The sequence below is a fragment of the Felis catus genome, chromosome A2 (genome assembly GCF_018350175.1).
Source record: "Felis catus isolate Fca126 chromosome A2, F.catus_Fca126_mat1.0, whole genome shotgun sequence".
In the NCBI taxonomy this organism is placed as follows: domain Eukaryota; kingdom Metazoa; phylum Chordata; class Mammalia; order Carnivora; family Felidae; genus Felis; species Felis catus.
Window position 1 is genome coordinate 10,719,438 of NC_058369.1, and position 25,643 is coordinate 10,745,080.

Below are 25,643 nucleotides of genomic sequence, written 5' to 3' on the forward strand. Positions count from 1 at the left end.
ATTCATCAAATGGGTGCTACACATTAGCTTAGATCACAGAAGTTTATTTTCTCACAGTTATAAAGGATGGAAGTCCAAGATCATGTGCCATGATCGTTGAGTTCTGGTGAGAGACTTCTTACTGACTTGTAGGAAGCCACCTTCATGCGCTGTCTTCATTCAACTGGCCTTTCCTTGGTTCATGTGGGGACAGAGAGAGAGATAGTAAGAGAGAGAGAGAGAGAGAGAGAGAGAGAGAGAGAGAGATCTTTCTCTTCTTATAAAGACACCAACCCAACAGGGTTAGTACCCCACCCTTATGACTTCACTTAACCATTATCACTTCCTAAAAATCCTATCTGCAAATACAGTCACATTGGGGATTAGATCTTCAATCTAGGAATTTTAATGGGACACAATTCAGTCTATACTACACAGCTCAAGTGTATCAGGCTCTGTGTTGGGCATGGAGGGGGAACAAATGTACTTTCAGCAGAGTGAGGGTGTACAGAATTTATAGCAGCTGTATTATAACTGTTGATTTTGCCATTTGACTCTCAGCTGGCAGTCTATTTCCCTTACTCTGGCTTTAGAATCTTCATATCCTTTCATTTTTATTAATGAACAAAAGAAAGGAAAGAATCAGGACTCTATCTAGAAGGACTGAGTTAGGGAATAATTTTAATACTTGAGGCCAATTGAATTCAGTTATCTCTGCCCAAACCATCTTGAATTGCCTCAAGGCAATTCTGTAATCCAGAATCTCAGACTGGGAGGTTTTTGCTTGTCTTTTTTAGTGATGCTGGGGAAAATCAGAAAAGAGAGTCAAAAAAGATCCAGCCGGAGTTTCTACCCACTTTGCACATTTCTTTCAACCCTTTCAACTAGCTAGCATCACCCCCGAAAAGCTAGCTAACACTGGGAGCTAATATTACTCCCTGATACGTCTTACATGGCTTCTCCTTGGACAGGTTTTTTTACTTCTCATTTACTATTCCCAGCTGACTCCATTCCTCAGTGATATGTTTTCACACTTCTTAGATCTTTTCCTCCATAGTGCAGAAAATCACACAATGGTTCTAGTTTTGTTGACAGTAATCTACCAAAGAACATGTTCACCTGACCTTGACTCTGACCTAGTCATCTTTGTCATTGACTTGGAATTTCATGTCTATTTGTACGTGTGACTTCAGAATATCATGTGACATATGTATGACAGCACAAACAGGCATGTCTTGTTTTATTGCACTTTACTGCACTTTGTAGATATGGAATTTTTTAAAAAACAAGTTAAAGGTTTGTGGCAAGCCTGTGTGAAGGAAGTCTATTGGCACCAATTATCCAACAATACCTGCTTACTTCATGTCTCTGTATCACAATTTGGAAATTCTTGCAATATCTCATTTTTTTCATTATTATTATTGTATTTGTTATGGTGATCTGTGACCCTAATGTGACTATTGTCATTGTTTTGAGGCTTCATGAACCACACACATATGACAGCAAACTTAATGGATAAATGGTATGTATTCCGACCAATCCACTGTTTGATTGTTCCCCATCTCCTTCCCTCTCCTTAGGCCTTCCTGTTCCCCAAGACACAGCAATATTGATATTAGGTCAGTTAATAATCCTACGATGGCCTATCCATATTCAATTGCAAGACTCAGATGTCTCTCGCTTTAAATCAAAAGCAAGAAGAGAAAGACAGATACCATATGTTTTCACTCATATGTGGATCTTGAGAAACTTAACAGAAGTAATTATGTCTCGTGAGGGAAGAATGTAGAAAGCCAAGAGAGGACTCCCTGGATGGTTGATGTTGGGGACTGAAGCTCTGTCCCCACGAGATGGCAGGAAGGGGTCAGGTGCTGGTCTCCCAGCCAGACTTGGGACTCCAAAGAAAGAACAACGTCCTGTACAGCCCAAAGTTGCACTCGCTGTGGGACTACAGAGGAGATCTTACAGCTCCTATGTCTGCTCATGAAGCAGCTTTTACTCTAACCTGTAAGCACATGATCTCCCTGTGGGGCAATGATCCAGACACAATGGGAAGTTTTCCTGCTGGTTCTCTCTCTGATCCTAGGACACCGTGTGCTAATCCAGGTGAATTCAGTTTTGATTCCTTCTTCTCCATTAATCTCCTACCTTCCAGTGGTCCACACCTCCCAGCACCTCATCACAACCCTGACTTCAAAGTTTTCCCAAAAATCTAATACTGAGGAACTCATCTGATTAGTTCCCTTAGGTTTTCAAAACATTGATTTATGGTGGGGACACAATCCCTGATGTCTCTAGAAAATTACTGTTTCCTTCTTCAGCACAGGGGAGAAATTTGATCCTGTAGTATAAAACCTTGGGTACTGGGCACCTGGGTGGCTCAGTCAGTTGAGCGTCCAACTTCGGTTTGGGTCATGATCTCACAGCTTGTGAGTTTGAGCCCCACGTCAGGCTCTGTGCTGACAGCTCAGAGCCTGGAGCCTGCTTTGGATTCTGTGTCTCCCTCTCTCTCTGCCCCTCCCCTGCTCTCGCTCTGTCTCTCTATCCTTCAAAAATAAATAAACATTAAAAAAAATTAAAAAAAAAAACCTTGGGTACTATACTCCTTAGCTTCATGATAGTTTAGCCAAAACAATGAGGAATTTCATGGTTAGATCACAAGTTAAGAACTGTTGTTTACTCCCTCATGATGAAGTGTATTTTAATTATAAGAGATACGTTTAGATTTTCTGCAGCATAGGCTAGCTTAGCACACTAAAGCGATTCTATGATTTAATTTTCACAAAAGTATTATCTATGAAGCCATGCTTTCATCAGCTCTATTCTCTATTGTCTAAATGGGTCTCAGGGGAATTTAATGTTCTGCTCAAAGGCATAAACCAAGCAGGGATGTAGTCTTAATTGGAATTATCTCGGGATGCTTCCAGTTCTGAAACTCTGGGAAGCGGTTCCCAACCAGAGTTGCTCTTGGGATATTTGGCCATGTCTGAAGGGATTCTGCTGAGTACCTTCCTTCACAGGACAGCACCCAACAACAATAATTATCTATGTCTAAAGGCCAACCGTGAGAAGGTGAGAAAACCTGTTCCCCACTGAGGCTTTTCCAACCTCAGTGTGCACGCAATTCACCAGGGACTGTAGTTGAAATGCAAATTCTTATTGCTCAGGTCTCCAGGGGCCCCAGCAGCTCTGCTTCTCTAACAAGCTCCTTGGTGGTGTTGATGCTGCGGGTCCTGGATGTGGAGCACAGACTGAGAGCAAAGCCGTGGTCCTTTGTTGGAGAAAATTTAAATTTAAATTTAAAGTTGTTAAGATGGCAATACTACCCCAAATATCTACAAATTCAATGACAATATGAAAATAACAAAAAGGGGTTTTTTTTTGGGAAAAGTTTTTTAAAAGCCATCCTAAAATTAAATTTTAAATTAAAAATTTCCAAGCATGAGCACAGAATGCCATCGCATTTATTGATGTCCTCTTTAATTTCTTTCAGCAAAATTTTATGGTTTTTATTTATAAGTCTTTTGACTGTAACACCTTAACCAGTTATTCACCCCAGCAAATAAATCCCCTTAAACACTGCCACTGGTGCACCATACTTGATTGAGAGATGTACTTGAAAAGAAAATGTAGTGCCTAGTAATACAAAGGACACTTTAAAATTTGCTTTATCATATTCGAGGTCATCTTTGATTCCAAAGCTATATTAAGTCATTCTATTCATTGAATTCCTGTTTCCATAGAGTCCACTAATAGACATGTATTTGATAATCAGTTTTGCCAGTGACTAATGTAAGCACTGGGGACATAGAACCTGAGAAGACAACAGAATCCTAATTAGGGGAATAAAACCAATGGTCTGTTATAAAATATGCTAATATGTTAATCAGGAAGAGCAGTTAGTGATTTACAAACGAATGACAGACATAAAGTGAAAAACTGTGGTCTCAGAATAGAATAGAATAGAATAGAATAGAATACAAATGACCTATTGCCAGATTGAATTTTTTTCCATCAGAGCGGTAACAAATGACTACATTTTTAGGAAAACTACAGACATTACATGGGGTGATTTTTGTCATTGGAGGAGAGATTATTCATAAGAAATCCAAACAGTTCCAAGAGATAAATAGGAATTGCTAATTTTTTCATAAAATAGATTGGGAATCAACTTAGAAATAACAGAAGAAAATAAAGGGAAGATGGTTGGATATCAGAGAGAGGTAAAAAAAATTAATAAAATGAGTAACTACATTGTACTGTATTGAAAAAATAAAAATTACAGGGAGTTAATGAAAGCAAATTCTATGTCCACAATTTGCTTTAAAAGGGTCACACCTTCTGACTCAAAGTCTTTGAGGACTGAAATCATGGGAAATTCTTCAACCGCAGGACAATTGGACCTTTTCTAACTGCCATTGCAGAGAATCTCCTCAGAGCCCCCTTTATGTCTTTGTTCCTCAGGCTGTAGATGAAGGGGTTCAGCATGGGCGTGACCACTGTGTACATCACCGAGGCTGTGGCACTTGAGTGGGAGCTCTGGGTGGCAGCAGAGCTGAGGTACACACCTAGGCTCGTACAAAAAAATAAGGAGACAACTAAAAGGTGAGATGCGCAGGTGGAAAATGCTTTATACTTGCCCTGAGCTGAGGAGATCCCACGTATGGAGGAAACTATCTTGGAGTAAGAGTAAAGTATCCCAACGAGGGGACCACCAGCCAGCAACACAGCTGCAAGATACATCACCAAGTTATTAAGAAAGGTGTCAGAACAGGCAAGTTGGATCAACTGATTGAGTTCACATAAAAAGTGGGGGATTTCTACTTCTGTACAGAAGGACAGCCGCAACACCATTGAAGTTTGCAACAAGGAATGCAGGACACTCGTGATCCAGGACACCAGGACCAGCAGCCCACAGAGCCGGGGGTTCATGATGACCGTGTATTGCAGGGGGTGACAGATGGCCACAAATCTGTCATAGGCCATCACAGCCAGGAGATAGATGTCCAACACTGAAAAGATTAAGAAAAAGTTCATCTGGGTGATGCAGTCCTCATAGGTTATGATTTTGCTCTGTGTCTGGATGTTCAAGAGCATCTTCGGGACGGTGGTGGAGGTGAAGCAGATGTCTACAAAGGACAGGTTGGCCAGGAAGAAGTACATGGGGGTGTGGAGGTGGGAGTCAGAGCTGACAACCAGGATGATGAGCAGGTTCCCAAACACAGTGATCAGGTACATGGAGAGGAAAAGCCCAAATATGAGGGGCTGCAGTTCTGGACCGTCTGAAAATCCCAGAAGCAGAAATTCTAATAGTCGTGTATCGTTTCCTGGTTCCATGAGGTTGAACTGGCCCCCGGAAAAAGGTATCATCAATTTTCACCTGAAGGCATTACTCACATAGTTGAAAGGGTCCAATTTATATTGTGCAGTCAAGAAATTAAATTCAGTATCTTGTGTATTGACTGTCCCCTTGAAGGGATTCCTTCTCATTTCATCTTTGATTAGGCGTTTCAGTCCCTTTCTCTGCATTCCCCAACAGATGTCATGCATTTTACTGTTTTGCCAAGAATATCTTTCATGCATTCGAAAAATATGTACTGAGTGTCAAACATGTTCCGGGTGTTGTCTAGACAATGAGCACAGGAAACTGAAAACCAACAGCCACTATGATGCAGTGATGGAGACTGAATAGAAACAAATCAAAATATTAATAGGACATCAGAGGGTGTCAAGTGCTGTGAAGAGAACAAGAGTAGGTGTAAAGGAGAGCGTGGATACAAGTGTTATTTTGTAATTGGTGTTCTGTTAAGACCAGTAAACAGGTGACATTTGAAAGGAGACCTCAGGGAAAGGAAGGCAGGAGCCACGAGCATGTCTGGGGAAGTGTGTGCTGGCCGAGGGAATGGTCTCTGCAAAGACTCTGAGGATGATACTATGAGCTGTTCAATCCAAAATAGGTAGCATGTGTGGGAAGGAGAAGGAAAAGGAGAGAGATCAGATGTGGTATCAGGCAATTTCAAGGAAATAGGTGTCCTCACTGCTGGTTAACCTTCAAGAGGAAGGAGTCACTCGCCCACGGTATACACTGCTTGTATTTTAGAATCTACTTGCAAAAGTGTTCTGTAAATTGACATAGAGCCCTCCTGAATGCCACGTGTTGGTTTAGTTCTGGCCTCTGTATTACAAGAATCACCTTAGAATATATTAGACCATGTCTAATATACCCCCCGCTCTGAGGATGGATCGATCTCACTCCACAAGGCACTCACACACGCACGCGCATGCACACACACACACACACACACACACACACACACACACACAGACACCCACACACACCAAATCATTGCTCCCTGGGCTGTGCTCTTAGCCTGACTTCTGACCCTCAGCCCCAATGATTAAAGTCGGAGTGGCTATAACTCAAGCTGGCCAGATCCATTATAATTCCCCCAAACAATGTAGAATTATACCTGAATTCCAATGCTCATGTTTCCCATGGACAAATAACATTGACAAGTCAGACTGGCATGCTCATATTCCGTCCTGTATTTAATGAAACACAAACAATCTGCTCAAAATCACACACACACACACACACACACACACACACACACAGAGAGAGAGAGAGAGAGAGAGAGAGAGAGAGGAGCAAGAGAGGGAAATGAAATAGAAGTGGCACAAAAGATCTAATGGTTCAGGTAGTCGCTGAAACCTGTGTCCATGAAGAAGAAAGTGCATCCCTGGTTCTGACAACATTCCAAGTCTTGTTACCTCCCTGATGCCCAGCAAAAATAGTAAGGAGGAACCTTAAATTCAGTCAGAAGACAAAATTAGTGGGAACTTCAGGGCATTGCTACCTTACAGAGTGAATGTTTCAAGAGAAACCTGTGCCAAGGAATAAATCAACACTTCGGCACAGGAAATATGCAAAGCACAGCAAAAGTTGGGCAGGTTATAATGAATCAGTAGAAGACTTGTTTTTTTTTCTGTGCCTGTTTCAATTGGATGTCCTGTGATCTTAGAGAAGGTGGACAAATCCCTTTCACTTTTCAGATGTGGCATCTTTTCTTCGTTTTTCCTGGGCTTTGTGTTGTGATCTCTTTTTTGACAATAGCAGTGGGCACACTCTGGTCCTGTTTCTGGTCTTTGCACAACACTGTAAGATCTGTTCAGAACTTTCTCTACAAAATTCTGCACATACTGCGACAACCATTCTGGCTCTAAATCACTGTCTTCATAGGATTTCTGCCTGAGGCTCTCACACCACACACTTAGTTCATTCTACTGTGATTCCACCAAAGAAGGCAAGTACCAAAGGAACAGGGCCCTCTCTGACCTTGTTCGCTGTAGTTTTTCAGAATGACGTGGTCAGGCAAGCAAATGACCATAGAGATCTCAGCGTTCTGGGCTAGGCTGGTGGCCATGTGGTGACCTCAGGTAAATACACCTGACTTTGAAGTCTCTCTGACCCTCTCCTGCCGGACCTGCCAGGCTCCTGGACTCACCTGTTTGGGAACTCTGAGGGAGAGGTCTCTGTGTGGAAGTCTGAATTCCTTTCTGGATGGTTACTGATGGTGACTAAGCTCTGTCCCCACTCAGGGCGGCAGGAAGGAGGCTAGCATGAGTCTCCTAGCCGAGCTACAGACTCTGGAAGCAACAGCCAGGTCCCATCGGCCCAAGGTGGCACAGGCAGAGGGACGGCACACAGGAGGTATTTATAGTTTCCTTTGTCTGTTCTTGAGGCACGTTTCCCTCCTGCTTCTCCAACACAGAGCACATGATTTCCCTGGGGGACACTGGTCTGGACACAAAGAAATGTTTTCCTAGAGATTCTGTGTTCCCAATAGATCATATTATAACCACGTGAATCCAGTGTTGATTACCCCTTCCTCATAAATCCCACTGTAGGAGATAATAATACATACAGAAATAGTTAGCTGATCATATATTGGTTCAAGAAAAAAGAGCACCGTAGTCACACATGACATCATGGACGAGCCTTAGAAACACAAGGTAGAGACTCACGGCTGACTATAGACCCACGAGGAGACAAGCACAGCTCAGAACAAACTCCCAACATACAATATCATTTGGTAATAAGGACATTAGATTAAACTGTTTTCTTGTAGGATGGCTTGTTATGCAGCAATAGCTAACTGATTCAGTCATCAAAGTGAACAGAAATAAGGACAATTATCACAATCTGCTACTGATTGTTCTTGGCATTTATTCTTCTATTTGAAGAATACATTCATGGTAACTGTTTTATTTTGGTTTAGTTCAGACAACTGCATATAAAAGCTCTCCTTGAGGGGTGCCTGAGTGGCTCAGTCTTATGAGTGTCTGACTCTTGATTTTTGGCTCAGGTCATGTTCTCATGGTCCTGGATTGAGCCCTGCATCATGCTCCTTGAACGTGGAGCTGTGCACTGTTTATTCAGTTCCTCTCTGCAATTTTAAATCAGATTTTTTTTGTTACTGAGTTGTATGGACCACAGCCATGATGCTTAAAGAGTGGCCATGGACCAGGACCTGTGGCATCAACAACTGGGAGCTAGATCCAAATACAGAATTGCTGGGCCCACGTGAGCCCTGCCCAATCAGAATCTGCATTTGGGTAAGATAACCAAATAATTCTCATATATACTGAATTTGGAGAAGTGCTGGTCTAGTGTAGTGTTGCTCAACCTTCACATTGTTGACATTTGGAGTGGATAATTTTTTTTTTATATAGGAAATTTATTGTCAAATTGGTTTCCATACAACACCCAGTGCTCATCCCAAAAGGTGCCCTCCTCAATACCCATCACCCACCCTCCCCTCCCTCCCACCCCCCATCAACCCTCAGTTTGTTCCAGTTTTTAACAGTCCTTTATGTTTTGGCTCTCTCCCACTCTAACCTCTTATTTTTTTTTTCCTTCCCTTCCCCCATGGGTTTCTGTTAAGTTTCTTAGGATCCACATAAGAGTGAAACCATATGGTATCTGTCTTTCTCTGTATGGCTTATTTCACAGCATCACACTCTCCAGTTCCATCCACGTTGCTACAAAAGGCCATATTTCATTCTTTCTCATTGCCATGTAGTATTCCATTGTGTATATAAACCACAATTTCTTTATCCATTCATCAGTTGATGGACATTTAGGCTCTTTCCATAATTTGGCTATTGTTGAGAGTGGTGCTATAAACATTGGGGTACAAGTGCCCCTATGCATCAGCACTCCTGTATCCCTTGGATAAATTCCTAGCAGCGCTATTGCTGGGTCATAGGGTAGGTCTATTTTTAATTTTCTGAGGAACCTCCACACTGCTTTCCAGAGCGGCTGCACCAATTTGCATTCCCACCAACAGTGCAAGAGGGTTCCCGTTTCTCCACATCCTCTCCAGCATCTATAGTCTCCTGATTTGGTCATTTTGGCCACTCTGACTGGCGTGAGGTGATACCTGAGTGTGGTTTTGATTTGTATTTCGCTGATAAGGAGCGACGCTGAACATCTTTTCATGTGCCTGTTGGCCATCCGGATGTCTTCTTTAGAGAAGTGTCTTTTCATGTTTTCTGCCCATTTCTTCACTGGGTTATTTGTTTTCCGGGTGTGGAGTTTGGTGAGCTCTTTATAGATTTTGGATACTAGCCCTTTGTCTGATATGTCATTTGCAAATATCTTTTCCCATTCCGTTGGTTGCCTTTTAGTTTTGTTGGTTGTTTCCTTTGCTGTGCAGAAGCTTTTTATCTTCATAAGGTCCCAGTAATTCACTTTTGCTTTTAATTCCCTTGCCTTTGGAGATGTGTCAAGTAAGAGATTGCTACGGCTGAGGTCAGAGAGGTCTTTTCCTGCTTTCTCCTCTAAGGTTTGATGGTTTCCTGTCTCACATTCAGGTCTTTTATCCATTTTGAGTTTATTTTTGTGAATGGTGTGAGAAAGTGGTCTAGTTTCAACCTCCTGCATGTTGCTGTCCTGTTCTCCCAGCACCATTTGTTAAAGAGATTGTCTTTTTTTCCATTGGATGTTCTTTCCTGCTTTGTCAAAGATTAGTTGGCCATATGTTTGTGGGTCTAGCTCTGGGGTTTCTATTCTATTCCATTGGTCTATGTGTCTGTTTTTGTGCCAATACCATGCTGTCTTGATGATGATAGCTTTGTAGTAGAGGCTAAAGTCTGGGATTGTGATGCCTCCTGCTTTGGTCTTCTTCTTCAAAATTCCTTTGGCTATTCGGGGCCTTTTGTGGTTCCATATGAATTTTAGGATTGCTTGTTCTAGTTTCGAGAAGAATGCTGGTGCAATTTTGATTGGGATTGCATTGAATGTGTAGATAGCTTTGGGTAGTATTGACATTTTGACAATATTTATTCTTCCAATCCATGAGCAGGAATGTCTTTCCATTTCTTTATATCTTCTTCAATTACCTTCATAAGCTTTCTATAGTTTTCAGCATACAGATCTTTTACATCTTTGGTTAGATTTATTCCTAGGTATTTTATGCTTCTTGGTGCAACTGTGAATGGGATCAGTTGCTTTATTTGTCTTTCTGTTGCTTCATTGTTAGTGTATAAGAATGCAACTGATTTCTGTACATTGATTTTGTATCCTGCAACTTTGCTGAATTCATGTATCAGTTCTAGCAGACTTTTGGTGGAGTCTATCGGATTTTCCATGTATAATATCATGTCATCTGCAAAAAGCGAAAGCTTGACTTCATCTTTGCCAATTTTGATGGCTTTGATTTCCTCTTGTCTGATTGCTGATGCTAGAACTTCCAGCACTATGTTAAACAACAGCGGTGAGTGTGGGCATCCTTGTCGTGTTCCTGATCTCAGGGAAAAAGCTCTTAGTTTTCCCCGTTGAGGATGATGTTAGCTGTGGGCTTTTCATCAATGGCTTTTATGATGTTTAAGTATGTTCCTTCTATCCCGACTTTCTCAAGGGTTTTTATTAAGAAAGGGTGCTGGATTTTGTCAAAGGCCTTTTCTGCATCGATTGACAGGATCATATGGTTCTTCTCTTTTTTTTTTGTTAATGTGATGTATCACGTTGATTGATTTGCGAATGTTGAACCAGCCCTGCATCCCAGGAATGAATCCCACTTGATCATGGTGAATAATTCTTTTTATGTGCCGTTGAATTCGATTTGCTAGTATCTTATTGAGAATTTTTGCATCCATATTCATCAGGGATATTGGCCTGTAGTTCTCTTTTTTTACTGGGTGTCTGTCTGGTTTAGGAATCAAAGTAATACTGGCTTCATAGAATGAGTCTGGAAGTTTTCCTTCCCTTTCTGTTTCTTGGAATAGCTTGAGAAGGATAGGTATTATCTCTGCTTTAAACGTCTGGTAGAACTCCCCTGGGAAGCCATCTGGTCCTGGACTCTTAGTTGTTGGGAGATTTTTGATAACCGATTCAATTTCTTCGCTGGTTATGGGTCTGTTCAAGCTTTCTCTTTCCTCCTGATTGAGTTTTGGAAGCGTGTGGGTGTTTAGGAATTTGTCCATTTCTTCCAGGTTGTCCAATTTGTTGGCATATAGTTTTTCATAGTATTCCCTGATAATTGTTTGTATCTCTGAGGGATTGGTTGTAATAATTCCATTTTCATTCATGATTTTCTCTATTTGGGTCATCTCCCTTTTCTTTTTGAGAAGCCTGGCTAGAGGTTTGTCAATTTTGTTTATTTTTTCAAAAAACCAACTCTTGGTTTCGTTGATATGCTCTACAGTTTTTTTAGATTCTATATTGTTTATTTCTGCTCTGATCTTTTTTATTTCTCTTCTTCTGCTGGGTTTAGGCTGCCCTTGCTGTTCTGCTTCTAGTTCCTTTAGGTGTGCTGTTAGATTTTGTATTTGGGATTTTTCTTGTTTCTTGAGATAGGCCTGGATTGCAATGTATTTTTCTCTCAGGACTGCCTTCGCTGCGTCCCAAAGCGTTTGGATTGTTGTATTTTCATTTTCGTTTATTTCCATATATTTTTAAATTTCTTCTCTAATTGCCTGGTTGACCCACTCATTCGTTAGTAGGGTGTTCTTTAACCTCCATGCTTTTGGAGGTTTTCCAGACTTTTTCCTGTGGTTGATTTCAAGCTTCATAGCATTGTGGTCTGAAAGTATGCACGGTATAATTTCAATTCTTGTAAACTTATGAAGGGCTGTTTTGTGAGCCAGTATATGATCTATCTTGGAGAATGTTCCATGTGCACTCGAGAAGAAAGTATATTCTGTTGCTTTAGGATGCAGAGTTCTAAATATACCTGTCAAGTCCATCTGATCCAATGTATCATTCAAGGCCCTTGTTTCTTTATTGACCATGTGTCTAGATGATCTATCCATTTCTGTAAGTGGGATGTTAAAGTCCCCTGCAATTACCACATTCTTATCAATAAGGTTGCTTATGTTTGTGAGTAATTGTTTTATATATTTGGGGGCTCCGGTATTCGGTGCATAGACATTTATAATTGTTAGCTCTTCCTGATGGATAGACCCTGTAATTATTATATAATGCCCTTCTTCATCTCTTGTTACAGCCTTTAATTTAAAGTCTAGTTTGTCTGATATAAGTATGGCTACTCCAGCTTTCTTTTGGTTTCCAGTAGCATGATAAATAGTTCTCCATCCCCTCACTCTCAATCTAAAGGTGTCCTCAGATCTAAAATGAGTCTCTTGTAGACAGCAAATAGATGGGTCTTGTTTTTTTATCCATTCTGATACCCTATGTCTTTTGGTTGGCGCATTTAATCCATTTACATTCAGTGTTATTATAGAAAGATATGGGTTTAGAGTCATTGTGATGTCTGTATGTTTTATGCTTGTAGTGATGTCCCTGGGACTTTGTCTCACAGGGTCCCCCGTAGGATCTCTTGTAGGGCTGGTTTAGTGGTGACAAATTCCTTCAGTTTTTGTTTGTTTGGGAAGACCTTTGTCTCTCCTTCTATTCTAAATGACAGACTTGCTGGATAAAGGATTCTCGGCGGCATATTTTTTCTGTTTAGCACACTGAAGATCTCGTGCCATTCCTTTCTGGCCTGCCAAGTTTCAAAAGAGAGATCAGTCACGAGTCTTATAGGTCTCCCTTTATATGTGAGGGCACGTTTATCCCTTGCTGCTTTCAGAATTTTCTCTTTATCCTTGTATTTTGCCAGTTTCACTATGATATGTCGTGCAGAAGATAGATTCAAGTTACGTCTGAAGGGAGTTCTCTGTGCCTCTTGGATTTCAATGCCTTTTTCCTTCCCCAGTTCAGGGAAGTTCTCAGCTGTAATTTCTTCAAGTACCCCTTCAGCACCTTTCCCTCTCTCTTCCTCCTCTGGGATACCAATTATGCGTATATTATTTCTTTTTAGTGTATCACTTAGTTCTCTAATTTTCCCCTCATACTCCTGGATTTTTTTATCTCTCTTTCTCTCAGCTTCCTCTTTTTCCATAACTTTATCTTCTAGTTCGCCTATTCTCTCCTCTGCCTCTTCAATCCGAGCCGTCGTCGTTTCCATTGTGTTTTGCATTTCGTTTAAAGCATTTTTTAGCTCCTCGTGACTGTTCCTTAGTCCCTTGATCTCTGTAGCAAGAGATTCTCTGCTGTCCTCTATACTGTTTTCAAGCCCAGCGATTAATTTTATGACTATTATTCTAAATTCACTTTCTGTTATATTATTTAAATCCTTTTTGATCAGTTCATTAGCTGTTGTTATTTCCTGGAGATTCTTCTGAGGGGAATTCTTCCGCTTGGTCATTTTGGATAGTCCCTGGCATGATGAGGACCTGCAGGGCACTTCCCCTGTGCTGTGGTGTATAACTGGAGTTGGTGGGTGGGGCCGCAGTCCGACCTGATGTCTGCCCCCAGCCCACCGCTGGGGCCACAGTCAGACTGGTGTGTGCCTTCTCTTCCCCTCTCCTAGGGGCGGGATTCACTGTGGGGTGGCGTGGCCCATCTGGGCTACTTGCACACTGCCAGGCTTGTGGTGCTGGGGATCTGGCGTATTAGCTGGGGTGGGTAGGCAAGGTGCACGGGGGCAGGAGGGGCAGGCTTAGCTCGCTTCTCCTTAGGTGATCCACTTCAGGAGGGGCCCAGTGGCAGCGGGAGGGAGTCAGATCCGCTGCGGGAGGTTTGGCTCTGCAGAAGCGCAGAGTTGGGTGTTTGCGCGGAGCGAGCAAGTTCCCTGGCAGGAACTGGTTCCCTTTGGGATTTTGGCTGGGGGATGGGCGGGGGAGATGGCGCTGGCGAGCGCCTTTGTTCCCCACCAAACTGAGCTCTGTCGTCCGGGGGCTCAGCAGCTCTCCCTCCCTTTGTCCTCCAGCCTTCCCGCTTTACAAGCAGAGCTGTTAACTTATGACCTCCCAGACGCTAAGTCGTGCTTGCTGTCGGAATGTTGCATCCACACGACTCCTGAAACAGAATGCTATGGGCACCAGTGACAGTCACAACAAAGTTTATTACAATGAGAGGCAAGGCCGACCTATCGGGACCAACACTCTTGATAAGAGTGCGGCCCCGAACAGCTGGGGTACAGAGTTTTTATAACCGATCACATCGTTTTATCATCACCTGGGAACAGAACAAAGAAACAGGTTCCAGATGAGTTAGAAACAGTTGCCTAATGAGGTGTTTACTTTAGACTTTCTGCCTCTAAGTTGCAACCAGTGGATCTCCTTGACCCTGCCTCTGATGCTCTTTTCTTTGAACTTTTGTTTCCTTAATTGGTGAAGCCTAATTTACAAGGGTATGAGGCGTAGTTTACAAGAGCAAAGCAAGGCTGTTATCTCTTATCCTTCAGTGTCAACACAAAGCTGTTAGTTTTCAAGCTAAGCATTAGCCCTACACTACAATTTAATCCTTACAGGAACACACTCCGTCCGTCAGGCCCCTCCGCTTTTGCCAGCCAGACTCGGGGGCTCTGCTTGGCCAGCGAGCCACCCCTCCACCCCGGCTCCCTCCCGCCAGTCCATGGAGCGCGCACCGCCTCGCAGCCCTTCCTACCCTCTTCCGTGGGCCTCTCGTCTGCGTTTGGCTCCAGAGACTCCGTTCTGCTAATCCTCTGGTGGTTTTCTGGGTTATTTAGGCAGGTGTAGGTGGAATCTAAGTGATCAGCAGGACGCGCGGTGAGCCCAGCGGCCTCCTACGCCGCCATCTTCTTCCCCTCTGTAGTGGATAATTCTTTGTGATGAACGTGTCCTGGGAACAGTAGATGCTGTGCATCATTCCTGGCCTGAACTGTCTAGGGGGGGCTGTTGCACCTGCCCAGTTCTGACAACCAAACATTTCACTAGATCCTTCCAAGTGTTCCCAAGAGGCAAAATCTTCTCTAGATGAGAATGATTAGGTTAGAGAAAGAGGCCTGTAAACACGTTGAAGGAGTTCCAATCAAAGCCCATCCCTTATTCAGTTCACAACATTGGGCAGACCACTCAACCATTCTGAACCCCATTCTGCAAATCTGGAATGAGACTCATGAGAGTATTGACCTCGGCAAATGGGCTTGTATAAAAAATTAAAGTCAACTGGTAGAAGGTGTTATAAATATCAAGGCAATGTGCATAAGAGTTCCAAATATATATTTTTTTAGTTAAAGATTTTTTTATTGTGCTAATAATACATGTCCCATATGATTTGCCATTTTAACCACTTAGTTATTCACTCTCTATATTTTTCTTATTTCATTTTTAATTCCAGTATAGTTAATGTACAGTGTTATAATAGATTCACGTGTACAATACAGTGATTCAACAATTCCGTACATCACCCAGTGCTCATCATGACAAGTGCCCTCCTCAATCCCTGTCACCTATTTCACCCCCATCTTACCCATTTCTAAGTGCACAGGTCAGCGGCATTAAATACACTCATATTGTTGGGCAGCCATCGCCACAGTCCATCTCCAGAATTCCTTTCCTCTTATGAAACTGAAGCTCTATACTTAAATATATACCTTTTAGTTACCAAAATATATTATAAATTAAATTGACTCAATGACAGCTCTTATTTTATGTCAAAGCATTGAACACTTAACTGTTTGGCAAAAGTGTTGCGAGAGCCAAGGACTGTAGTACTCGTGGTTTTATGTCAAAGGAACACAGTTCTTCACATTGTTGAAGGCGGGAATAGTAATCCTCTGGGGGTATCAGTGCTGTGTCCTATCACGAATCATTATTTGGGAGACCCAAGGAACCTAGTAGGAAAACTGTTCATTCTTGGATTTGGAGAAAACTTGAACTCAGGGTTGGGCTAAGGTGCCAGGAGGTGCTAGGGAGACAGGTGAGTTCAGGGAAGAGTAATAACCAGATTCACCTGACTTGTAACCTGGTCTCTTGGGAACAGGGAAGCTACAGGAAAAAATTTTATCTGTGCAGAACAATGTCCCATAGGGGATGGTGTGCTCAGGGGTGGGAGCGACAAGGGGGAAATATGCCTAAGGAACAGATAAGGAGCTGTAAATATCTCTTCCATTGTTGTCCCTCAGTGTGTGCAACCTTGGGCTGAATGGGACACGTTTATTTCTTTTGGAGTCCTAGGTCTGGCTAGCAGACTCCCGCTGTATTGTTTGAGAACAGAGCTTCAGTCTCCATCATTAATTATAGAGGGAGGGATTCGGACTTCCACACAGAGATGTTGATCCCAGAGACCCCCTGCAGGTGAGTCCGAAAACACAGTAGGTTCTGCAGGGCAGGGCCAGAGAGAATAGAATGGTGAGAACATTTACATGAAGCCACATAAAAGTCAAGACAACCTAGCTCAGCACTGGAACAACACTGTGGTTGTTGGCTTGCTTGATTAACTAGTTAATATATTTATTTAAAATCTTAGAAAGGAAAGTAAACATTGAAATCAGCAATGCAGGGGAGATTGTTGAGAATTAATTGGTGGTAATGAAAGAATGTAATGGGTGGCACAACATGGTCCCAGTAGAAGTAGAAAACAAGTCCAAGAATATTAGCAATTAAGAGGAATAGAGAAGTAGGGTATTAGCTCTGAGGGATATGCAGTCAAGTGAGGGTGTTCCTTTTAATATTTTTAAGCAAGAGAAAATTTGAGTATGTTTCCATATAGTGAGAAAGATTTGGACCTATGGATCATGAGACAAACATTTCAGTGTCCTTTTTCTTGCTGGGTATTCCAACCAATTAAAAACAATTAATAGGTGAAAAGGGATATACTAAAAAGCTTTGCATGGCAGTTATTTCTTTACTGGTCGGGATGAGTATATTTCTGTGTTTCTTAGACATTGAATTTCTCTGTTGCAAATTGTCTGTGCCAGTTCTGTGTTTTGTTCAGTAGGTTTGGAATGTTTCTATTCCTGTTTCTGATTGCATTTTTTCAAACATAAGAACTAGAGTTTTCCACCAACTTTGCTGTTTGCTATTCAGTTCTTTTATTTACGTACAGATGTATTAGAAGGTAGTAGGAAAGTTAATACATTTTGTGTGCTCAAACCTATCATTTGGTCATATTTTCCTCCCCCTTCTTGTTTTTTTAAGTGTAAAAGTTTTTCTGCATTGTTTGAATTAATGTCACCTTTTATACATATTTTTAACCTGTCTTCACTTTTCTGTTATTCCTTGTTGTACCTTTTGGCCTTTTGTGATTCGATGTATTTCTCAAAGTCACATCACCTTCAGCCATGGGTTGGAAGGGAATTCTTCTTCGTCATTTGACTAATGTTCACCTTTTCTTCCTAAAAAATATGGATTAGTGTATACATATATATATACATATATATGCACATATATATGTATATATATACATACACACACTCACACACACACACACACACCATGTTCTTTATCTACTCATTGGTTGAAGAATATTTGGGCTCTTTCCTATAATTTGGCTATTTTGATAATGCTGCTATAAATATTGGGATCCATGTGCCCCTTCGAATCTGTATTTTTTTTTTGGTATCCTTTGGGTAAATACCTAGTACTACAAATGCTGGATCATAAGGTCGTTTTACCTTTAACACTGTTTCCCTGAGTGGCTGCACCAGTTTGCATTCCCACCATCAGTGTGAGAAGGTTCCCCTTTCTCTGCATCCTCACCATCATTGTTGTTATCTGAGTTGTTACTTTTAGCCATTCTGATAGTTGTGAGCTCGTATTTCATTATGGCTTTGATTTCATTATGGCTTTGCATTTCCCTGATGATGAGTGATACTGAATGTTTTTCCATGTGTCTGTTAGCCATCTGGATGTGTTCTTTGGAGAAGTGTCTGTTCATGTCTTCTGCTCATTTCTTAACTGGATTATTTATTTTTTGGTTGTTGAGTTTGATAAATTCTTTTTGTGTTTGTTTTTTTTTATTTTTTGTTTTTCTCAATATATGAAATTTATTGCCAAATTGGTTTCCATACAACACCCAGTGCTCATCCCAACAGGTGCCCTCCTCAATACCCATCACCCACCCTCCCCTCCCTCCCACCCCCCATCAACCCTCAGTTTGTTCCCAGTTTTTAAGAGTCTCTTATGCTTTGGCTCTCTCCCACTCTAACCTCTTTTTTTTTCTTCCCCTCCCCCATGGGTTTCTGTTAACTTTCTCAGGATCCACATAAGAGTGAAAGCATATGGTATCTGTCTTTCTCTGTATGGCTTATTTCACTTAGCATAACACTCTCCAGTTCCTTCCACGTTGCTACAAAGGGCCAGATTTCATTCTTTCTCATTGCCACGTAGTACTCCATTGTGTATATAAACCACAATTTCTTTATCCATTCATCAGTTGATGGACATTTAGGCTCTTTCCATCATTTGGCTATTGCTGAGAGTGCTGCTATAAACATTGGGGTACAAGTGCCCCTATGCATCAGCACTCCTGTATCCCTTGGGTAAATTCCTAGCAGTGCTATTGCTGGGTCATAGGGTAGGTCTATTTTTAATTTTTTGAGGAACCTCCACACTGTTTTCCAGAGTGGCTGCACCAGTTTGCATTCCCACCAACAGTGCAAGAGGGTTCCCGTTTCTCCACATCCTCTCCAGCATCTATAGTCTCCTGATTTGTTCATTTTGGCGACTCTGACTGGCGTGAGGTGATATCTGAGTGTGGTTTTGATTTGTATTTCCCTGACGAGGAGCGACGTTGAGCATCTTTTCACGTGCCTGTTGGCCATCTGGATATCTTCTTTAGAGAAGTGTCTATTCATGTTTTCTGCCCACTTCTTCACTGGATTATTTGTTTTTCAGGTGTGGAGTTTGGTGAGCTCTTTATAGATTTTGAATACTAGCCCTTTGTCCGATATGTCATTTGCAAATATCTTTTCCCATTCCGTTGGTTGCCTTTTAGTTTTGTTGGTTGTTTCCTTTGCTGTGCAGAAGCTTTTTATCTTCATAAGGTCCCAGTAGTTCATTTTTGCTTTTAATTCCCTTGCCTTTGGAGATGTGTCAAGTAAGAAATTGCTACGGCTGAGGTCAGAGAGGTCTTTTCCTGCTTTCTCCTCTAGGGTTTTGATGGTTCCTGTCTCACATTCAGGTCCTTCGTCCATTTTGAGTTTATTTTTGTGAATGGTGTGAGAAAGTGGTCTAGTTCATTCTTCTGCATGTTGCTGTCCTGTTCTCCCAGCACCATTTGTTAAAGAGATTGTCTTTTTTCCATTGGATGTTCTTTCCTGCTTTTTCAAAGATTAGTTGGCCATACGTTTGTGGGTCTAGTTCTGGGGTTTCTATTCTATTCCATTGGTCTATGTGTCTGTTTTTGTGCCAATACCATGCTGTCTTGATGATTACAGCTTTGTAGTAGAGGCTAAAGTCTGGGATTGTGATGCCTCCTGCTTTGGTCTTCTTCTTCAAAATTCCTTTGGCTATTCGGGGCCTTTTGTGGTTCCATATGAATTTTAGGATTGCTTGTTCTAGTTTCGAGAAGAATGCTGGTGCGATTTTGATTGGGATTGCATTGAATGTGTAGATAGCTTTGGGTAGTATTGACATTTTGACAATATTTATTCTTCCAATCCATGAGCACGGAATGTTTTTCCATTTCTTTATATCTTCTTCAATTTCCTTCATAAGCTTTCTGCAGTTTTCAGCATACAGATCTTTCACATTTTTGGTTAGATTTATCCCTAGGTATTTTATGCTTCTTGGTGCAATTGTGAATGGGATCAGTTTCTTTATTTGTCTTTCTGTTGCTTCATTATTAGTGTATAAGAATGCAACTGATTTCTGTACATTGATTTTGTATCCTGCAACTTTGCTAAATTCGTGTATCAGTTCTAGCAGACTTTTGGTGGAGTCTATCGGATTTTCCATGTATAATATCATGTAATCTGCAAAAAGTGAAAGCTTGACTTCATCTTTGCCAATTTTGATGCCTTTGATTTCCTTTTGTTGTCTGATTGCTAATGCTAGCATTTCCAACACTATGTTAAACAACAGCAGTGAGAGTGGACATCCCTGTCATGTTCCTGATCTCAGGGAAAAAGCTCTCAGTTTTTCCCCATTGAGGATGATGTTAGCTGTGGGCTTTTCATAAATGGCTTTTATGATGTTTAAGTATGTTCCTTCTATCCCGACTTTCTTGAGGGTTGTTATTAAGAAAGAATGCTGAATTTTGTCAAAGGCCTTTTCTGCATTCATCAACAGGATCATATGGTTCTTTTCTTTTATTAATGTGATGTGTCACATTGATTGATTTGCGAATGTTGAACCAGCCATGCATCCCCAGAATGAATCCCACTTGATCATGGTGAATAATTCTTTTCATACGCTGTTGAATTCGATTTGCTAGTATCTTATTGAGAATTTTTGCATCCATATTCATCAGGGATATTGGCCTGTAGTTCTCTTTTTTTACTGGGTCTCTGTCTGGTTTAGGAATCAAAGTAATACTGGCTTCATAGAATGAGTCTGGAAGTTTTCCTTCCCTTTCTATTTTTTGTAATAGCTTGAGAAGGATAGGTATTATCTCTGCTTTAAGCATCTGGTAGAACTCCCCTGGGAAGCCATCTGGTCCTGGACTCTTATTTGTTGGGAGATTTTTGATGACTGATTCAATTTCTTTGCTGGTTATGGGTCTGTTGATAAATTCTTTATATATTTTGGATACTAGTCCTTTATCCAATATGTCATTTGCAAATATCTTCTCCCATTCTGTCAGTTGCCTTTTAGTTTTGTTGGTTGTGTCTTTCACTATGCAGAAGATTTTATCTTGATGAAGTCCCAATAGTTCATTTTTTCTTTTGTTTCCCTCAGAAACCCCTAGTTCTAGTCTTTAGCACTTTATTCTTGAATTAGTGGTCCACAAATACAGGCCAATATCCATGATGAATATGGATGCAAAAATTCTCAATAAGATACTAGCAAATCGAATTCAACAGCGTATAAAAAGAATTATTCACCATGATCAAGTGGGATTCATTCCTGGGATGCAGGGCTGGTTCAACATTCGCAAATCAATCAATGTGACACATCACATTAATAAAAGAAAAGAACCATATGATCCTGTTGATGAATGCAGAAAAGGCCTTTGACAAAATTCAGCATTCTTTCTTAATAACAACCCTCAAGAAAGTCGGGATAGAAGGAACATACTTAAACATCATAAAAGCCATTTATGAAAAGCCCACAGCTAACATCATCCTCAATGGGGAAAAACTGAGAGCTTTTTCCCTGAGATCAGGAACATGACAGGGATGTCCACTCTCACTGCTGTTGTTTAACATAGTGTTGGAAATGCTAGCATTAGCAATCAGACAACAAAAGGAAATCAAAGGCATCAAAATTGGCAAAGATGAAGTCAAGCTTTCACTTTTTGCAGATTACATGATATTATACATGGAAAATCCGATAGACTCCACCAAAAGTCTGCTAGAACTGATACACGAATTTAGCAAAGTTGCAGGATACAAAATCAATGTACAGAAATCAGTTGCATTCTTATACACTAATAATGAAGCAACAGAAAGACAAATAAAGAAACTGATCCCATTCACAATTGCACCAAGAAGCATAAAATACCTAGGGATAAATCTAACCAAAAATGTGAAAGATCTGTATGCTGAAAACTGCAGAAAGCTTATGAAGGAAATTGAAGAAGATATAAAGAAATGGAAAAACATTCCGTGCTCATGGATTGGAAGAATAAATATTGTCAAAATGTCAATACTACCCAAAGCTATCTACACATTCAATGCAATCCCAATCAAAATCGCACCAGCATTCTTCTCGAAACTAGAACAAGCAATCCTAAAATTCATATGGAACCACAAAAGGCCCCGAATAGCCAAAGGAATTTTGAAGAAGAAGACCAAAGCAGGAGGCATCACAATCCCAGACTTTAGCCTCTACTACAAAGCTGTAATCATCAAGACAGCATGGTATTGGCACAAAAACAGACACATAGACCAATGGAATAGAATAGAAACCCCAGAACTAGACCCACAAACGTATGGCCAACTAATCTTTGAAAAAGCAGGAAAGAACATCCAATGGAAAAAAGACAATCTCTTTAACAAATGGTGCTGGGAGAACAGGACAGCAACATGCAGAAGAATGAACTAGACCACTTTCTCACACCATTCACAAAAATAAACTCAAAATGGACGAAGGACCTGAATGTGAGACAGGAACCATCAAAACCCTAGAGGAGAAAGCAGGAAAAGACCTCTCTGACCTCAGCCGTAGCAATTTCTTACTTGACACATCTCCAAAGGCAAGGGAATTAAAAGCAAAAATGAACTACTGGGACCTTATGAAGATAAAAAGCTTCTGCACAGCAAAGGAAACAACCAACAAAACTAAAAGGCAACCAACGGAATGGGAAAAGATATTTGCAAATGACATATCGGACAAAGGGCTAGTATTCAAAATCTATAAAGAGCTCACCAAACTCCACACCTGAAAAACAAATAATCCAGTGAAGAAGTGGGCAGAAAACATGAATAGACACTTCTCTAAAGAAGATATCCAGATGGCCAACAGGCACGTGAAAAGATGCTCAACGTCGCTCCTCGTCAGGGAAATACAAATCAAAACCACACTCAGATATCACCTCACGCCAGTCAGAGTCGCCAAAATGAACAAATCAGGAGACTATAGATGCTGGAGAGGATGTGGAGAAACGGGAACCCTCTTGCACTGTTGGTGGGAATGCAAACTGGTGCAGCCACTCTGGAAAACAGTGTGGAGGTTCCTCAAAAAATTAAAAATAGACCTACCCTATGACCCAGCAATAGCACTGCTAGGAATTTACCCAAGGGATACAGGAGTGCTGATGCATAGGGGCACTTGTACCCCAATGTTTATAGCAGCACTCTCAGCAATAGCCAAATGATGGAAAGAGCCTAAATGTCCATCAACTGATGAATGGATAAAGAAATTGTGGTTTATATACACAATGGAGTACTACGTGGCAATGAGAAAGAATGAAATCTGGCCCTTTGTAGCAACGTGGAAGGAACTGGAGAGTGTTATGCTAAGTGAAATAAGCCATACAGAGAAAGACAGATACCATATGCTTTCACTCTTATGTGGATCCTGAGAAAGTTAACAGAAACCCATGGGGGAGGGGAAGGAAAAAAAAGAGGTTAGAGTGGGAGAGAGCCAAAGCATAAGAGACTCTTAAAAACTGAGAACAAACTGAGGGTTGATGGGGGGTGGGAGGGAGGGGAGGGTGGGTGATGGGTATTGAGGAGGGCACCTGTTGGGATGAGCACTGGGTGTTGTTGTCACATAAATGGAATTATTTTATTTTGTTTTCAGATTGTTTCCTCTTCGTATATAAAAATGCAGTTGAGTTCTTGAGGGTTGGCTTTGTATCCAGTTACTTGGCTGAATTGATTTATTAGTGGTATTAGTCTTTTTGTGGCATCTTTAGGATTTTCTACATACAAGATCACATCATCTACATACATAAATTTCTTTCTTTCTTTCCAGTTTGGATACCTCTTCTTTCTCTGCTCTGGCCAGAACTTGCAGTGTTATGTTGAGTAGAAGATGTGAAAGTGGGCACCCTTCCTTATTCCTGATCATACAGAAAAATGCATACTGTATCACTCTTGAGTATCATGCTTGGTGTGGGTTTTTCACTAATGGCTTTATGTTGAGATAGGTTCTTTCTATTCCCACATTTTAGTGTTTTTATCATGTTCCATACAAATTAATTTCTTGAGTGCAGAATATAAACAACAATGCACTAGCCAGGTTAGTAATGCATGATTGTGTCATGTTCTTCTTATTTTGATAGTCACATCAACGATACGGAACTAGGCAACAATACACGAAGTTCAGAATTTCTTCTTCTGGGACTTTCAGAGGAACCAGAGTTGCAACCCTTCCTCTTTGGGCTGTTCCTGTCCATGTACTTGGTCACCATACATGGGAATCTGCTCATCATCCTGGCTGTAAACTCTGACTCCCACCTCCACACGCCCATGTACTTCTTCCTCGCCAACCTGTCCTTTGTAGACATCTGTGTCACTTCCACCACAGTCCCCAAGATGCTGGTGAATATACAAACACAGAGAAAGGTCATAACTTATGAAAGCTGTATCACGCAGGTATACTTTTTCATACTCTTTGTAGTTTTGGACAATTTCCTCCTGACTGTGATGGCATATGACCGCTTTGTAGCCATCTGTCACCCACTGTGCTACACAGTTATCATGAACCCCAAGTTCTGTGGGCTGCTGGTTCTGGTGTCTTGGATCGTGAGTGTCCTGAATTCCTTGTTACAAACCTTAATGGTGTTGCAGCTGTCCTTCTGTACAGAGGTAGAGATCCCCCACTTTTTCTGTGAACTCAATCAGATGATCCAACTTGCCTATTCTGACACCTTTCTTAATGACATGGTAACTTGTTTTACAACTGTGCTGTTGGGTGGTGCTCCCCTGGCTGGGGTCCTTTACTCTTATTCTAAGATAGTTTCCTCCATATGTGGGATCTCATCAGCTCAGGGCAAGTATAAAGCATTTTCCACCTGTGCATCTCACCTCTCGGTTGTCTCCTTATTTTATTGTACCAGCCTAGGTGTGTACTTTAGCTCTGCTGCTTCCCAGAGCTCCCACTCAAGTGCCACAGCCTCGGTGATGTACACGGTGGTCACGCCCATGCTGAACCCCTTCATCTACAGCCTGAGGAACAGAGACATAAAGGAGGCTCTAAATGTATTTTTCAGAGGGAAGCCATAAAAAGGCCATTTCTTAAGAAGTACTAGTCATTGCAGGCTTAATGCTTAATAGCCTGAGTTTGTGATTTTTTAACCAGATCATGAAAGAAGAACTTAATGCCTCGATTTATAGCCTAGAGTTTCAGTTTTTCTAACGTTCAACTGCTTTATTGAATTTAAATAAGTCCCTGTGATTAACTCTCTGCTCCTGATACCCAATAGTTTTTCCTTTTTTTCTCCCTAGTTTCCAAAGTTAGTCCCAACCTTGAATCAGAACAATTGGGAAATTCCCATTTGCCTCATATAGTGATGAACGGTCCTAGTTTTGTGGAATAAACTACATTTGGCAACTGAGGCCATGTATATAATTTTATTGTAGAGGAAATTGTGAGATCACAGGGTTTTTTTTTTTTTCACTCTGTGTCTGCCATTCCTTTATAGATTCTACCTTAAATTCTCTTCCTGATAATGTAGACATTAACATACTAGTTTGTTTTGTCACTAGTCGTGGGGTTTTGGGATCCTCGTTAGGATCCTGTTCTCTTATCAGCTCAGCATCCACAGTATCCCTGGCACAGAATAGTAAGGCAAAAATTCC

General features: G+C 41.2%; 2 protein-coding genes across 2 annotated transcripts; one reads left to right on the forward strand and one right to left on the reverse strand.

The window, feature by feature from the left end:
- Positions 1 to 4,301: 4,301 nt before the first annotated feature.
- On the reverse strand, positions 4,302 to 5,316 carry LOC101081122 (olfactory receptor-like protein OLF4). The gene has a single exon (XM_019826092.3). It carries the CDS (start codon positions 5,314 to 5,316, stop codon positions 4,348 to 4,350), a length of 969 nt encoding a protein of 322 aa, XP_019681651.3. The 3' UTR covers positions 4,302 to 4,347.
- An 18,747-nt stretch (positions 5,317 to 24,063) lies between these two features.
- LOC101081366 (olfactory receptor-like protein OLF4) lies at positions 24,064 to 25,067 on the forward strand. The gene has a single exon (XM_011290016.4). The coding sequence runs from the start codon at positions 24,093 to 24,095 to the stop codon at positions 25,065 to 25,067; it is 975 nt and encodes a 324-aa protein (XP_011288318.4). The 5' UTR covers positions 24,064 to 24,092.
- Positions 25,068 to 25,643: the final 576 nt, after the last annotated feature.

Bases quoted from the DNA above. Each gene is read 5' to 3' on its own strand.
- LOC101081122 (XM_019826092.3), bottom strand. From the start codon at position 5,316: ATGGAACCAGGAAACGATACACGACTATTAGAATTTCTGCTTCTGGGA.
- LOC101081366 (XM_011290016.4), top strand. From the start codon at position 24,093: ATGATTGTGTCATGTTCTTCTTATTTTGATAGTCACATCAACGATACG.